This window comes from Cryptomeria japonica, chromosome 8 (genome assembly GCF_030272615.1).
Source record: "Cryptomeria japonica chromosome 8, Sugi_1.0, whole genome shotgun sequence".
In the NCBI taxonomy this organism is placed as follows: Eukaryota; Viridiplantae; Streptophyta; class Pinopsida; order Cupressales; family Cupressaceae; genus Cryptomeria; species Cryptomeria japonica.
In genome coordinates this window covers 588,471,371-588,486,565 of record NC_081412.1, presented here as the reverse complement: position 1 = coordinate 588,486,565, position 15,195 = coordinate 588,471,371, and the positions used below count along the sequence as shown (strand labels likewise).

Sequence of the window (15,195 nt, the reverse complement as noted above, 5' to 3'; positions counted from 1 at the left end):
TTTGGATAAAAATCCAAAAGAAGATATTAATTTTGGGCATCAACTTCTTTATCCACACTTTAGCCCACAAAGGGATCTCTTCCGGAACTTTGTTGTCGATAGACACCGCTGAAAACATAGAATATTTCCCATCCGAAGTTCCCCTCCAAATCAAACTATCCTCACAATTGTCCATAAAAATTTTAGAAGAAAGCAAAATCTCTAGAAATTTTAATCCCAGACAAAGCTGGCTGAACTCAATCCACTTCCCATTTCTCCAGTAGTCTCTAACAAAGACTTCATACCTACTTTTGAACCAGTCTTTCCATTCCTTAAGGATGGGTATTTCCTCCAGTGGTTTATCCATAAGCCATCTGTCCTCCCAGAATCTAATAATTCTCTCATTCACCAATTTCCACTTTCTTCCAGCTGCTGCCCAAGCTTTGGTCGTTTGAACTGCATTCCAAATTGTAGAGCCTTCCACAAAAAAAGAATTTTCCATAAATTCTTCCTCAGATGGTTGCATGTAAAGGTATTTCTTTTTCCAAATTAAATTCCATTCTCTTTCCTCTCCTTTCATTCTCCAAATTTCTTTGACTAACAAGGCATTATTCATAGTTATAATGTTCCTTAACCCCAAACCCCCAAAAGCCTTAGGATTACAAATATTACTCCATGCAATAAGGGGGATTCTATTTTTATCTTCCACTCCTGACCATAAGATTTTTTTTTTAATTCTTTCAATTTCCTTTGCAAACTTTCTGGGGATTTTGAACAAACTAAGGGCATAGATAGGCAAATTTTGAAGGGTAGCTTTCAGCAACGTCACCTTACCCACTTGGCTAAGGAGGGCTCCTTTCCATCCAGCCAGTTTGGAATTGAATCTATCAACCAAATTCATCCAGAAATTCTCCGAAGGATTTAAGCATAAAGGGAGACCCAGATAGGTTGAAGGAAACTCAGCAATTTTCCATTCAAGGATTCTTTCGATCCTTCTTTGTCTATCCATAGGGGTATTGATGAAAAACAAAGAAATATTATCCCAATTTATTTTTATGACCAGAAGCAGCTTCATAGGAATCCATAACACTCTTCATGTTTCTCGCTTCCCTAATGGTAGCTTCTCCCATAGTGATTGAATCATTAACAAACTGTTCATGAGTATAGGTTACGTTGGAAGATGAAGGTTTAAGGCCTCTGAGTTACCCTTCTTCCACATTTCTCATAATAAATCTAGCCAAACTTTTAGCCAAAATAGTAAACAAGATAGGAGAGATGGGATCCCCCTGTCTTAGGCCTCTAGAAATTTTGAAGAAACTAGAAGGGGATCCATTAATAATAACTGCAGAGGTAGAAGTTCAAGTCAACTGAGAACAAAGCTGAATCATCTTTTCCCCAAACCCAAAAGCTTTCATAATTCTGAAAAGGAATTGCCAATTCACTCTGTCATAGGCCTTAGACATGTCCAGCTTAAGAAAAAAGCCTTGTTTTTTAGCAACAGTTAGAGAATGAATATTCTCATGAATAGAAATGATAGAATCCAAAATCTATCTACCAAGGACAAAACCATTCTGCTGAGCCAAAATAATGCGGGGGAGAATATCCAGCATTCTAGATGTAAGAACCTTAGATATAATCTTGTAAATAGAATTACAAAGACTGATAGGTCTGAACATATTGAGAGAGTCAGCTCCAGAGATCTTAGGAATAAGAACGATAAAGGTAGCATTGAGTTCTTTTAGAAGTCGCCTTGAACCAAAGAATTCTTTAACTCCATTACAAATATCAATCTCCACAATATGCCAAAAGTTTTGGAAAAAGAACATAGGGAATCCATTCGGACCAGGAGACTTATCTTCATGAAAGGAAAACACAACCTTTTTGATTTCCTGATTCGAAGGGATCCAAGAGAGATTTTTGTTGTCATCCTCATTTAAAATGGGAGGGATTGCTTGAGCAAGAAGGTCTTGATTTCTGATATCCAGAATGTCCACCCCTCCCAACAGATTGCTAAAAAAATCCATAGCTTCCTTTCTTATTTTATTTTCATCTGATAAAATCCCCCTATTGTAGGATAACCTGGAAATCCCGTTGGCCGCCCTATGCTTAAGAGCAATCATGTAGAAAAATCGGGTGTTTTTATCACCTTCCTTCAAATACAAAGCTCTTGATCTTTGTCTCCAAAAAGTTTCTTCATTAGAGATGATTTCATGGTATTTAGACAGCAACCCATTTTCAACATTTCTCAAATCCTCAGAAAGCCCTTCCTCTTGAATTTTATCTTGAACTTCTTTAATATCAATCTTAATTTGAGCTTTACTTTTAAAGATATCTCCAAAAGTCTCTTTGTTTTAGATTTTAACTTTGGCTTTTATGATATTAAGCTTTTTGGCAACTCTGAATAAGGTTGTTCCCTCAATCTCTGAATTCCACCATTCAACAACATAGACTTCCAAAGATGGGTGGGATAACCAAGCTTTTTCAAATCTAAAAGGAAAATTTCGCTTTGCAGAAGTTGAATTGGTAGTGAAAGAAATAGGGCAATGATCATAACCAATCTTAATGATTGATGCCAAAGAACAATTATACTTAGAAATCCAATTAGGAGAAATAGGGGATCTATCCAACCTTACTTAAATAAGATCAAAACTAGTTCTATAATTGGTCCAAGTGTAATTAATCCCTTTGAGATCCACATCCATCAAAGCTTGATCATTAATAAAATCCATAAGATCTTGTCTTCCCTCCAGTTGTAAAAGGAGGCCTCCCATCTTTTCATCCTCTTTTAAAGGGGTATTGAAATCTCCCATAATCATCAAGCTTTTATCAACAAAACTTAGTCTATCTTCAGCCAAGCTCCTCCAAAATTTAGTTCTTCCAACCTTAGAATTAGGCGCATAGACATTAGTGATAACCTAGACAAAGTTATCCTTAATGTGCTCAAGCAAGACTGAGATCCCATTGACCCTTGAAGCAATTTCCTTACCTATAATAGTATTCTGGTTCCAAAAGATAGTTGTACCTCCAGAAGCACCCTCCGAACTTGTTCCAATTACCCCATTACTTTTGAATATTCTAATCCTTTCCACTTTATCCTTTCACATCTTAGTTTCCTGAATAAGGACTACATTCAGTTTATGATCTCTTACAATATTACGCAACACATCCTACTTATGAGGGGCATTCAACCCTCTAATATTCCATGAAATTATCTTCATACTTTAACCGGGGATAAGGCTGACTCAATGGAGCTTTGTGCTCCATCAGCACGGTTCTTCCAACTTTCCTGTTCCCTTTGATTCTTTAGAGAGGGTCCCCCCTGCTTTTTGCTGTGACTTCCAACATCTGCCACTTTCTTATTCTTGCTTCTGGTTGAAATACTTCCATTAGGTCCTCCATTATTTGACTTGCCTTCTTTAATACCGAAAATCCTAAGATTTCCCTCAAGAGCCACCGTTTCCAAACTTTTAGGAGGAGTTTTTCATTGGGAGTTCAGGATCATATTTCCAGTCTGCTTAGGACTTCCATTGGTTAATAACAACAAAGGCTCAGTATCTGAAATATTACAGTCCTGCGCTTCATTAAAGTCTTCCTCATTTTCTTTATTATTAGATGAAGCAGAAGCATCATCATAGGAACTCTCATCATCTTTAGCCTGGATGATAGGACCAACCTTCTGATACTCTGATTCAAATTTTTGAGCCTTTTCTTCTTTCCCATGCTCTTCCTCCTTGTTACTTTCTTTTTGACTGTTAGAACAGGCACAAACTAATTTTTCATTGTTACTATTCACACCCTTCTTTTCCTCGTTTTCCATCTCGGTCACTTCCTTCTCGGGGACAACCTTTGAAGGTGGATCATCATTCTTCCCTTTCATTTGCCATTTCTGCTTCGAGTTGCTATCATTTTTACCAATCTTACTCTTCTTAAGCGGGCAAGATTTCGCCCAATGACCCGACTTTTTACAATGAAAACAAACAAACGGGAGAGATTCATATTCAATCACTTGGGTCCATTTCCCCAAATTAGACAGAATCTCAATAGATTGAGGTATATCCATCATTTGATTAACATTAACACAAATACAAGCAAAAACCAACCTTGATTTAGCTGTTGTCATCAGGTCGATCAAAAGAAGTTCACCAAATGATCCTGTGATCCCTTTAAAGACCTCCTCATTCCAAAACTCCAATGGAAGGCCAAGGAGACGCATCCACACAGGCGCCGACACAAAAAAGGAATCATCCAGAGGGAGGTTAGGAGCCCATTTCTGTAAAGCCAAGGTTGACTTGCCGAACGTCCATGGCCCTTCACAAAGTGCTTTATTCATATCTTCTTCATTATTAAAAGCAAAGGAAAAAAAAAACCTAGGCAAAGCTGCCACATCCACTTGACCTTTGAGAACCCATTTCCTCCTTATAAAGTTCCTTACAACATCAATGTTAGGTCTAAAACCAACAAATCGTCCAACCAAGGTCATAGCTAAGCCAGACATAGTGAAATCAACCAGCTTATCCGTAATAGATATAGCAAAAACCCCTATCGCCGGATCAGAGATGTTTTTAACTTCCAGAAGACTAGATTTCACCAAAGGCCTCACTCCAAAAAGAGCAAACCATTTCTTTTCTTTACCTCTATCATGTGGGTCCCCAGTCTTGGAATCTTTATCTTCCATCGATTTGATTGTCGCCTTGTCCCCCTCAGTACCCTGAGAAGTCTGGGGACCAGCATGATTACCAGCTCCAATTGCAGAAAGACTGTCATCCCCATGAATTTTGCCATACCCAGATTTGAAATTTGAATTTCCCGCTCGCTGCTCTGCTTGCCACTCCTCTCCACTCATCACTAATTAAAGATATTCATGAGAAAAAATATTGTGTTGTACAAGGGCTTTCCTAAGTAAAACCCCATTTTTGTGTTTCCACCTCCACAACAATAATGATGACAAAAAAAAGAGCTTGCCCTTAGAAGGGTGGGGGCTAAATTAGAATTGAAATGATATTACCTTAGGATTGATAATGGTGATGATGCTATTCTCTTTAGATAAGTTTTTAAAGTGTTGATGCAATAACATGACATGACAAGACATAACAAGATCAATCATGAAAACATACTTGCATGTAGGTTGTTGTAGCTTGCTACTCCATAATGCTCAAATCTAAAGACACTTGCTCAATAATGCTTGTTCAATGATTAGGAACTTGATTGATAGAATAGGATGTGCAAGGATTTCTTAATATAAGGTTCACAAGGCATTTCCTTTTTTACATCAACTTCCAATGATCAAGTGAAAATATCATGATTAGATAAAAATGGTGGGAACCAACACTTGCACATGTCTGAATTTGGGTCGCTTTTAGGGCACTAGGTGCCATAGTCTAGTAGGGCTAGGGAGATAGGTGCCATAGGCCACTCAAAAAAAGTCAAAAGAAAGGCAGTTGTAGAGTATCTAAACCTAGGACATAAGATCTAATCATATGATTTTTTTTGGATGTGATAGGTCAAGAATAAGCTTAAAGTGAGCTAGGAGAGAGCTCACTAAAGCAAGGTTCAAAAAATAGTGTGAAATTGTAAGGGGATACAATTTATGGCACTACATCTATATAAAAAATTAAAGTCAATCTCAACTATACACAAGTACATGTCATTATATGCATGTAAATAAGTCAAATACACATGTGTATAAGTAAAAGTAAAGATAAATACATGTCAATGTTACATCATACATGTGATCATGTGGTACTCTCAAATACATAAGTAAATGCCATAATATAAACATGTCATAATGTAAATTTGGCATTACACGTGTTCCTATATGAGTGACCCTCAGAGTGACCCATTGTGTGTTTTGGAGCAATTTATATATTTTTCAAGGTAGTAATTTAATAATAAAAACATCTATTATACACTCCAAGAAGTCCTTACATGACAATAATTTAACATTTACAACCTTATGGTAATGCAATATGATAATTTAACTTCAAATAGATAAGTGTATTTCATAATATAAGCATGCCATAATGTAAAATGGTCAATCATTTTGTGTCCTCTTACTTAAGTGTCCCATTATGTGTTTGGGTGCAACCTATATATATAGCTAGTAATGTAGTAATCAAACACCTACTATACACTTTAAGAAGTCCTTGCATATCAATAATTTAGAATGTACACCCTTATGATCATGCAACATGACAATTTCAATTCATAACTCAAAAATTTATATTTAAATAAGATTGAAATAATGTTTAGATAGTACTACCAATATAAAATTGTTCTTAATTCTATCATATAAATTTTAGAAGTTTTATATTATCTATGAGTAGTGAAGAGAGTTATAATTCAATAAGGATTGCTAAACTTAGAAAAATAATTTTGAAGTGTCACCAAAGAATAGGTTTTTATGCAGTTCTACCTAACAACAATATAAATAATCAAACAACCTTTCATGATTGGTCAAAGTCACACTAAAGATTTTCAAAGTTGCGTTCTAGTGTAGTTAGAAGTATAGCTAATAAGCATAGTTAATAGAATCTAGAGTTTCTCTTATAGGGACATAATTAAACCTGGAAAGGTATTTCAATCTTTCTTGAAGCTCTATGTGCCCTTTAAGAATGATTGGAAAGAGTTATAGGTAGCCATGTAAAATTTATGATCTTTTTCATGCAATCAATCATTGTTCCAATTTTGAAATTTTTATTATAGAGGAATATGTTGCCCAATGGATACATTTTACTAAGTTCCCTTTCTTTTGTACTAATAGAAAATCCCATTAGAGCTACTACAAGTTGAAGTATTTTATATTGCTTATTCATTTTTGTGTTTGGGATGTATGAGCATATATTATTATTTATATGAACTTGGGTTGAGTTTCTTTGATATTTGATAAGTTTTTCTAGCATAGGGGTGATAATAATAATAAACCATAGTTGATGATCATCATTGATGATTCTAAATCATACCGTCCTAGAAGTGTTAAAAATTGTTAGAGGCAATAAACTTTCATGGGTAGTGAGAACCATCTAATCTTTCATGGGTAGTGAGAACCATCTAATGATATGATTAACTACCATCACCTGACAAAAGTTGAAAATATACAATAAAGACATTGCCTTCTCATTTCATAGTATATTAGAGTGTTGTGAATTCTTGGGATAGTAAAGCCTATTTGATGACCACTAATGGGAAGTTGATCACGTGGCTCTCAAGGGTTCTTAGGGCTTGAAAAGAATGTTGTAAATCAAGAGCTCTAAGAATAGTGGCACATTGGCAAGTTGGCACAAGTCCTAGTTTCTATTGTCACATTGCGAGTATGCAATGTGTGAATGAGACATTATTATTGGATGGGAACAAACTTAGTGGACACAAAAAGTTTTTATTTATTGATCAAGTACAAGTATTTAAGCATATTAGGATTGGTTGATTATGGATGAGGTGGATGATCATGCAACCCTTGACATTTTGAGATGATAGAAATGAAAGTATTAGGCTAAAGACATGATGATCAATTGATGAACTCTATCGGTAACTAAGGATTGGAGGAGACAAGCAATGGTAAGTGTCTAATAAATAAATTATTTCAACAATATTTCTATAGTTCAAGGGTGTAAGTAAGGTTGTATTCATTTTTTAGCATATGACATATAATTACACATACAAATTTATGCTCCACTATAGACTTAATGAAGACAATCTTATGCATCAAGTGAAGATCTTAATACAAATAATCCAAGTCTACTTAGCTACCCAAAACATAATATCAATTTTACATGCCATGTGTAGAAATAGATGTTACAAATAAGAGCTTCCTACTTGACGGAGATTTAGTATTACAAGGTTGTGCTTTGTAGCAACCCTTATTTGTGATGTTTATTTCTTAGTATTTCTCCATTCATTGAGTCTAAAACCAAACCTTGAGTTTGTGTAGAGCATGTGACCTTTTGTAGTTTATAGATGTGTATGGATTTGAAGTATTAATATATGAATTTTGGAGAAGCTTTTTAACCTATTTATGTTATTATTTGTGGATGAACATATATATTTTGTATTACTAATAATATGCCCAATTTACCTTCTATTGATTAGATTAGATCACGTGTTTTTATCATATCTCACTGATACATAGAAAATCCTAATCTTGACCATCATGTTTGTAGATTAGTATCAGTTTTCCATTATTTATCTATTCATTTCTTTATAAGATAAAAATAGTAGAAAAATGCTGGAAACCTATAAAGAACTAGAAAATGCTGGAAACCTATAAAGAACTAGCCTTGGAATCTCAAATGTTGTTACATTATTCAATCACAAAAATAGAATATTTCCCATTGTTGTACTCTTCACATGGTGCAGGTATGGGGTGGATCTTGTAACCCCATAAATCACTACAATTTAGTCTAGACAATTTTAGTTAATTTAAATTGAATCAATTCATTATACTGATTTATTTGAAATAAATCCGTATACTTTGAAACACAAATTTAAAATGGGTTAATTCATTATCGAAATAAATCCATATACTTTGGAACACAATCCAAAATACAACCTAGATTTTTCAAATTTGTTTCTTCAAAGTCCAATTTATTTGAAATTAGTTTACATTATTTGAAGTATCTTCAATTTATTTGGAATATGACCATTGGGGCGACTATGCCTGATCATGAAGTATTTTGGCATCACAGCTGCTGGTTGAGGAAGCCAAGAAGAAGCTTATTCACCTCCTCAGGAAATTGCTCTTGACCAAAATGGCTCCCTTCTGGGAAAAACCTGACCTCCAGATTGGGCTCTTGAGATTTCATGATATCACTGTTGATATAATACTCCATTCCTGGAAATTTGAGCACATAATCTTTGGTACCCACTACTAGAAGTGCTGGAACTTTAATGGTATAATCTGTTAACTCAGCCAATTTAACCCAGTTGCTGTATTGCAATTATCATCCAAATTGCAGAGAATGTAAGTTGTATGATAGAACATCCTTACTAAATGTTTCAAAGTCAAAAAGAAAACAATTGTATCTAAGATTTACCTCATCAAAGAAATGTAGGGAACTTGCATAGGGAAAGCAAAACCAGATTTTTCATACAGGCTTGAGTATGTTTTCAGGTCATCCTTAGTAAACCAAGATGGCAATGGAGTTGCAGGATCATAGAGGTCCATGATCTCTTTACCCTCCTCTGCCACTGGCACTTCACTTCCAGAGAAAAGGGTATATATATTCCTTACCACTGCTTCTACATCAAAACGCCCAAAATCTGCCAAGGCTCTTCCGGGCTCCTATTATAAACCCAAAAAGAAAATCCATCAGTAAACAGGACAATTTTAGGGCTGACATTAAGATGCAGAAACAGGGGAGAGAGAACGAGACCTTCCAATGTCTAACATAAAATCCTTGTGGAAACAAATCCAACTGAACACTGTCTTGACCTGGTGCCAAATAAGGTACACCCAATGTTATAATGCCTCGCACTCTCTCAGGGTGCAGGAGATACAGATAATATGCAATGTTTGCTCCAAAATCCTTGGCCACAACAAATACCTGTAAAACTCAGGAAAGCAGGCATTTTGGATCTGAGTTAGGGATTTACAGATTATCAAAGACCTATAAATTCATTGAATAGAGTTTTGGGTACTGACTTTCTCAATGCCAAAGGCATCAAGAAGGCCGGTCATGTCCTCCACCAGATCTACAGAGTTGCCTTTCTCTATTTGGGAAGGCTGATCAGAGAGTCCATAGCCTCTGAAGTCAGGGGCAATTGCATGAAATCTTGCATTTGCTGAGGCAATCATCTGATGACGCCATGAGTACCAAATTTCTGGAAAGCCATGCAACAACAGCACATCTGGACCTGCAATCAGATCTCATTAAGGTACATTATAAGAACAATAAGCTAAGAGCACATTAAAAAACCTTGAACAGAGTGAGAAATACCTGATCCAATCTCTGCAACATGTAATTTCAGTTCCCCAACATCGACATGCTTGTGCTGTATTTTCTCCATGAATTTCTCCACTCGATTGTGAAAAAAGAGAAAATGTTCCTTGTTGATGAAGACTTGTTGTTGGCGAGTTTTTATAAAGATTTTCTAAGTAATCGTCAAAGCACGTGGATTGGAAAATAATGCGGAGTCCACAATCCTTGAACTCGATAAGGATTTGGTTGGAGATTCAGTCTGTGTAGCTTTAAATAATGCCCTGTGTCTACCGACTGTGTCACGTGAGCAAGAATGAAAGAAAGAAGTTATCAATATGTGAAGGAGGTTTACTTTTCAGGCTGCTGTTTTTTTTTTCACATCTTTGAGAACTAAAATAAGAGAAATGCCTTATTTATAGTCCAGCTTCAGCAGATTTAAGATGAGGTGAATCAGTTTTAGAACAGCTGTTATATGAATTTATGTAAAGTGTTTTGTCATGTTTTTTCAGTCAGCTTCAGAATAGCTGTTATATAAATTTATGTGAAGTGTTTCTCTCATGTTTTTTCAGTGTAATAGTTTGGGATGGTCTTTTGTAATCATTACAAGTGCAATGTTATGTAATCAGCTTCAAAACAGCGGTCATATGAAACTATGTAAAGTGTTTTGTCATCTTTTCTCTTCTGTTGCTTATGTCATCTAATTCAATGTTTTCTTCTTTCAACTACTTGCAATTACTGACCATGTTCCTATAACCATTCATTCTTTGCACACCCAATCCCCCCAATCCCCCAATTACTAACTTTAAAGAACCAAAAAGAAAATAACTAAAAGCCTATTAATAAATTTCAAATGTACTAATAGGCAACCAATTTTTAGCATTTTTGGACCATGATTGATCCATTTGTGCACCATTATTGATATCCATAGCACACTTCGTGCATAAGTATTGGCAATTTTAAGTGCACAGTTATTGGAGCATCTTTAAGTAGGTATAGGGCGACACTTTGAAATGTGTACTTTTTTTACCCTTGCTTGCATAACGAATCCCACAACATGCGTTTACTACCCAAAAGCCAAAACAATAGTTATAAGCAATTGCGTCAAATGTGGAGAGAACCATTTTTTTTTTTTGCCAAAATCCGATGTGTTGAATCTCTAAGTGCACAAAGTTAGCTATAACAGCTATTGATACGCTTCCCCTAGCTATTATTATTATTTGTAACCCTACTTTGATTCAATATTAAAAAAAAATACATTTTTCATATTTTATATATGTATCTGTTAATAATAAATTTACTTTTGTAGTGAAATAAGACAATCTTATATAAATACAAAATAGTTTAGAGATAGAAATTGATGTATTTTGATTGGATTTAAAATAAAAATGAAATAAAAGTAAATGAACATCTTAAAGTTAAAAAGGAGACACTAATTTGACATGATAAATGATAGTTATTGACATATGAAATTAGATTTTAGATGAAAAGATTAAGATGATTATGTTTAATGAAATTTATGATTGTGCACGAACCAATTTCAAATCCATATGTTAGTCATTTTGATCCCAACATGTGTAGGTTGACCTTATTATTTAAGGGGTGGAACCTAAGGTCTTAAACAATTTAGTACTGGCAATAAACGTTTGTGTGTGCCTACACCTAAAAGAGAAGATGTGACGTTGAAGAACAATAATGAAAACTTGTTATGTCAACAGAGGAAGGTGACTAGCATCCCAGTTTTCATTGCAGTCAAGTCTAGTTGATTTATTCATTGATTTTGATACTTTTCGTAAAGCACACCAAGAAACACATATAATTCACAAAGATGTGGTTGAGCTAATGAGTGATTTGAGACTTGAACAAAAGTATAATGAGTGATAACTAACCTAGTGCATAAACTAGGGGTTTGATGCTTGTCAATGAAAGAGTTAATATAATTGAAATTCTCGATGCAAAATAATGTTATGATAGGGATGATTTTTTATTTTATATTTTATTTTTAATGTAAAAGGTGCTAGTAATTAGTGATACTTGTTGATGAAGGGTGGTCATAAATGATCTAGATAATGACCTAGTGGCGATGTCCTTTTATACATATCATCGGTACACAATTTGAAATTTTTTTGCAGAGTTGATAATGTGGAACCTAGTGATTAAATACTCTATTAGAATAAGTAATACAAGTGTGTCTAGGAAAATTGTGATGAAATTAACCAACCTAGATTAAATCAAATTGAATAGACACAACAAACCACAAACACTCAAATTAGGCCATTAGAAGATTAAACTAACATAAAATGTTAAAAAAATAAACTATGCTAATCTCCTTGTTACACTCAAGGAGTAGATTTGCCCAAATGAATTAAGGATGCAAACTCAAAGTGAAACACCATAACATTAAATTCATGTGGATGATTCGTGAAAACAATGTAGGATGGGTTGATTTTATAGAAATGGGAAGGTTGTGACAGAACATCATGTGGTAGCGGGTATAACAACTTGGCCACCCCTTGAGGTTTCACTTGTAATGCCCATGCAAGACAAGTGCCAATCCCATGTATTTTAGGATTTATATTAGCTACAAATTAATTAGGATTATGAAATAGATTTAAAGCTTAGGAAATTAAATAATTGTTCATATTTATTTAATTAGAAACACATTTGGGATAATGTTAGGCAATGGAGCATTATTAATTAATTATCCACATGATTTTTGGGTTATGAAGGGGTATGCTCATGAGAATCTTAACTAAATAATAAAACATATTATTTTTTTAATTTTTTGGTTGGTAATATATACTTTTTTTTGTATTAATATATGAAAAATAAGTTTACATTACAAAAGGGGCCTATCTTAAGCCCGGAGTATTACATGCATTCTTGATTATATCTGCCTACCCCTATACACTACAAAGACATTGCAAAAAGGGACTGTAACATGAACACTCGAAAGGGCTTGGGCCGCAAAAAACAGGGTTCACCACCCTTATCACCTAAATTGTCCTGCTAATGTAATATGTCCATATCAACTTTTAAAATTCCACTCCAGGGAGGAATGGAAGCTACATCTGAGAATGAGCTAGATAAACAAAAACTTGCAAACAAAAACTCTCTTATTCAACCAGAGGAGAAAGAAACTTATACGCTCAAGCTTCAACCCTGAGCTAGTTGTTGTCTCACACTTCGTTGTTTCCTCATAATGAAACTCAAACACCATGGCCTCTACATCTCTTGCGCATGAAGATATGTTCTGATAGCTTCTGTAGACACCTAAAATTATCCTGTCTAATTAAATAAATATTTTAATTTATTTAATTATTTTAGCCTAATTCTTCTATTAATTAAATAAATCTTTATTTATTTAATTAATTCATTTGTCCTCTTCTAGCCTTATTTCTCATTTAAATAAATACTTTTATTTATTTAATTTATATTATCCCACTTCCTCTATTAATTAAATAAGTCTTTATTTATTTAATTAATTCATTAGCCTTTTCTACCCATGACACATGTCATTCATCTCTTAATTCCTACACTACGTACCCTCTTATTATTTTCTTATTTCTTTTACCTACCCTCTAATGCTAGCTGACCATTTATCTTTTACACCTCTCATTCTTATCCCTCCATTTCTTACAATGTCTTCTATATAAGGAGATGCTTCCTTCATTATCAACCCTGACTCCCGGATTAGCATTCGAACTTTCATATGCGATCAAGCCTACTTGCAACCACACTTCCGTTCTTTGCTGAGCTCTTGTGCACACATAAAATCTCAGAGCAAATATATCAAGCAAGATCAATGGAGATAGGAAGAATGGAGATTCAAACCCTATTGGATATGTGATGGTATAATCTTTGTGATTTCATTTGATTTGCATTGTCTTAGGTAATCTTCATATGTTATGGTGGATCTTTGTTGTTGTTAGGCTATTGTATTGTGGTTGAATCTATTCAGTCTTTCAATATTGTTGTTTCCATTTTTACCATAAACATTTGGCATGCCCAGTGGCACTAATACATTTGGGGTCAAATTCCGATGGAGGTTTCCGATGGACAAGGAGCATTGTGTGAAAATTTGATTTTATTTTTTTTTAAATGCCCGTGTTCGTCGGAATTCTGACAACCTCAGGCATTTTATTAAAAAAGAAAAACACAACGCATTTTCATTTTCAAAGCAAACCGAAGCAAGATCGTCTTGCCTCCCTGCCCCCCCCCATCGGAGCGATCTCTGCACAAGCAAGGTAAGGTTTGTTTTGCAATCAAAGCAACTGGTTTGTTTGGTGAATTAATCCATTTTGTGCATATCCTGCGATCTTAAAACCATGAAATGACATCTCTTTGAGGTATTTCGTCATACAATTCACATGCCATGTGTATGCTACCCCATTTTGCAATTTTTTTTTTTAATGGAAATTTTTTTAGAAGCTCATTTTAGCATTTAATAATTGCCATGCATACCTCGCTTGAAGAGTTATTACACAAAGAAAAATGGCAGAGGAGATAACATTGTCACTCCTCCCATTGAGAAGGGTGCCTCCATGAAAGTAAAATGCTCACAACCAATACCTAGATGGGGAAGGCCTGGCCGGCTTCTGCCAAAGACTAGATAACAAGTTTGTTGTGGTTTTGGAGTCCTGACTTTCATAGTCTCAAACTACTTGATCTCTTTGTACCATTGGGCGCATCGGAAATGACATTTTCATAAATTGTCCACAAGGTTTTAGAGTCAAGATGCCCTTCTATAATCTTGATAAACCTTCCCTCTGTCATCATCAATAACTTGAGAATAGAAAGACTGTGGCCAGTGGTGCACTCAATTTTCTGCCAAACCAAAAACCTAGGCCTCATAGACTGTTCTAAACTGTTTTGCAACAACTTAGGATGCTTCACTACATAATTTGCAGGGACCTTCAAATGATTAACTACAAATTTCATCTTCTCACCAATATTTTCCTTGGAGAAACTTAAGACTATAGGAGCAATCCTAAATACTCACCAGATTTCCTCGGCCGAGAGACCCCAGAATTTGAGATTCTCTATCCTGGCCTCCAACGTTTCCATATGGCTAAGAGTCACTACACTTAAAATATATCTGAACATTTTGCTTCCTTTATCAAGGCTAATGTTCTGAACGAGAACAACTTCTGCAAGCATTAGAGAACTGTGTACCAGTACTCTCGGACCCATCAGTAAGAATTTAGAGAGTTCCACCCTACTTAAACCAAATCCCCTTCAATTATGCTTTGATGGATGTCCATACCTTGTTCCAAAGCTCCTATATGCAGGGAGGATGTTGGCAAAC

General features: G+C 35.0%; 2 protein-coding genes across 2 annotated transcripts; both read right to left on the bottom strand.

Annotated features, from left to right (window-relative positions):
* Positions 1-3,460: 3,460 nt before the first annotated feature.
* On the bottom strand, positions 3,461-4,822 carry LOC131857815 (uncharacterized). The gene is made up of 2 exons (XM_059210545.1): positions 4,687-4,822; positions 3,461-3,849 (listed from the first exon to the last, which is right to left on the bottom strand). The coding sequence occupies exons 1-2, from the start codon at positions 4,820-4,822 to the stop codon at positions 3,461-3,463; spliced, it is 525 nt and encodes a 174-aa protein (XP_059066528.1).
* Positions 4,823-8,526: 3,704 nt separating this feature from the next.
* Positions 8,527-10,187, bottom strand: LOC131857451 (uncharacterized). The gene is made up of 5 exons (XM_059210051.1): positions 9,909-10,187; positions 9,614-9,825; positions 9,345-9,515; positions 9,006-9,253; positions 8,527-8,898 (listed from the first exon to the last, which is right to left on the bottom strand). The coding sequence occupies exons 1-5, from the start codon at positions 9,976-9,978 to the stop codon at positions 8,652-8,654; spliced, it is 948 nt and encodes a 315-aa protein (XP_059066034.1). The 5' UTR covers positions 9,979-10,187; the 3' UTR covers positions 8,527-8,651.
* Between the last annotated feature and the right edge of the window lie 5,008 nt (positions 10,188-15,195).

Coding starts and splice junctions, on each gene's coding strand:
- LOC131857815 (XM_059210545.1), bottom strand. CDS start 4,822: ATGAGTGGAGAGGAGTGGCAAGCAGAGCAGCGAGCGGGAAATTCAAAT. Junction 3,850..4,686: donor TGGTCCCCAGACTTCTCAGG/GTACTGAGGGGG, acceptor GGCAAATGAAAG/GGAAGAATGATGATCCACCT.
- LOC131857451 (XM_059210051.1), bottom strand. CDS start 9,978: ATGGAGAAAATACAGCACAAGCATGTCGATGTTGGGGAACTGAAATTA. Junction 9,516..9,613: donor ATGCCTTTGGCATTGAGAAA/GTCAGTACCCAA, acceptor TGAGTTTTACAG/GTATTTGTTGTGGCCAAGGA. Junction 8,899..9,005: donor CCCTACATTTCTTTGATGAG/GTAAATCTTAGA, acceptor ATTGCAATACAG/CAACTGGGTTAAATTGGCTG.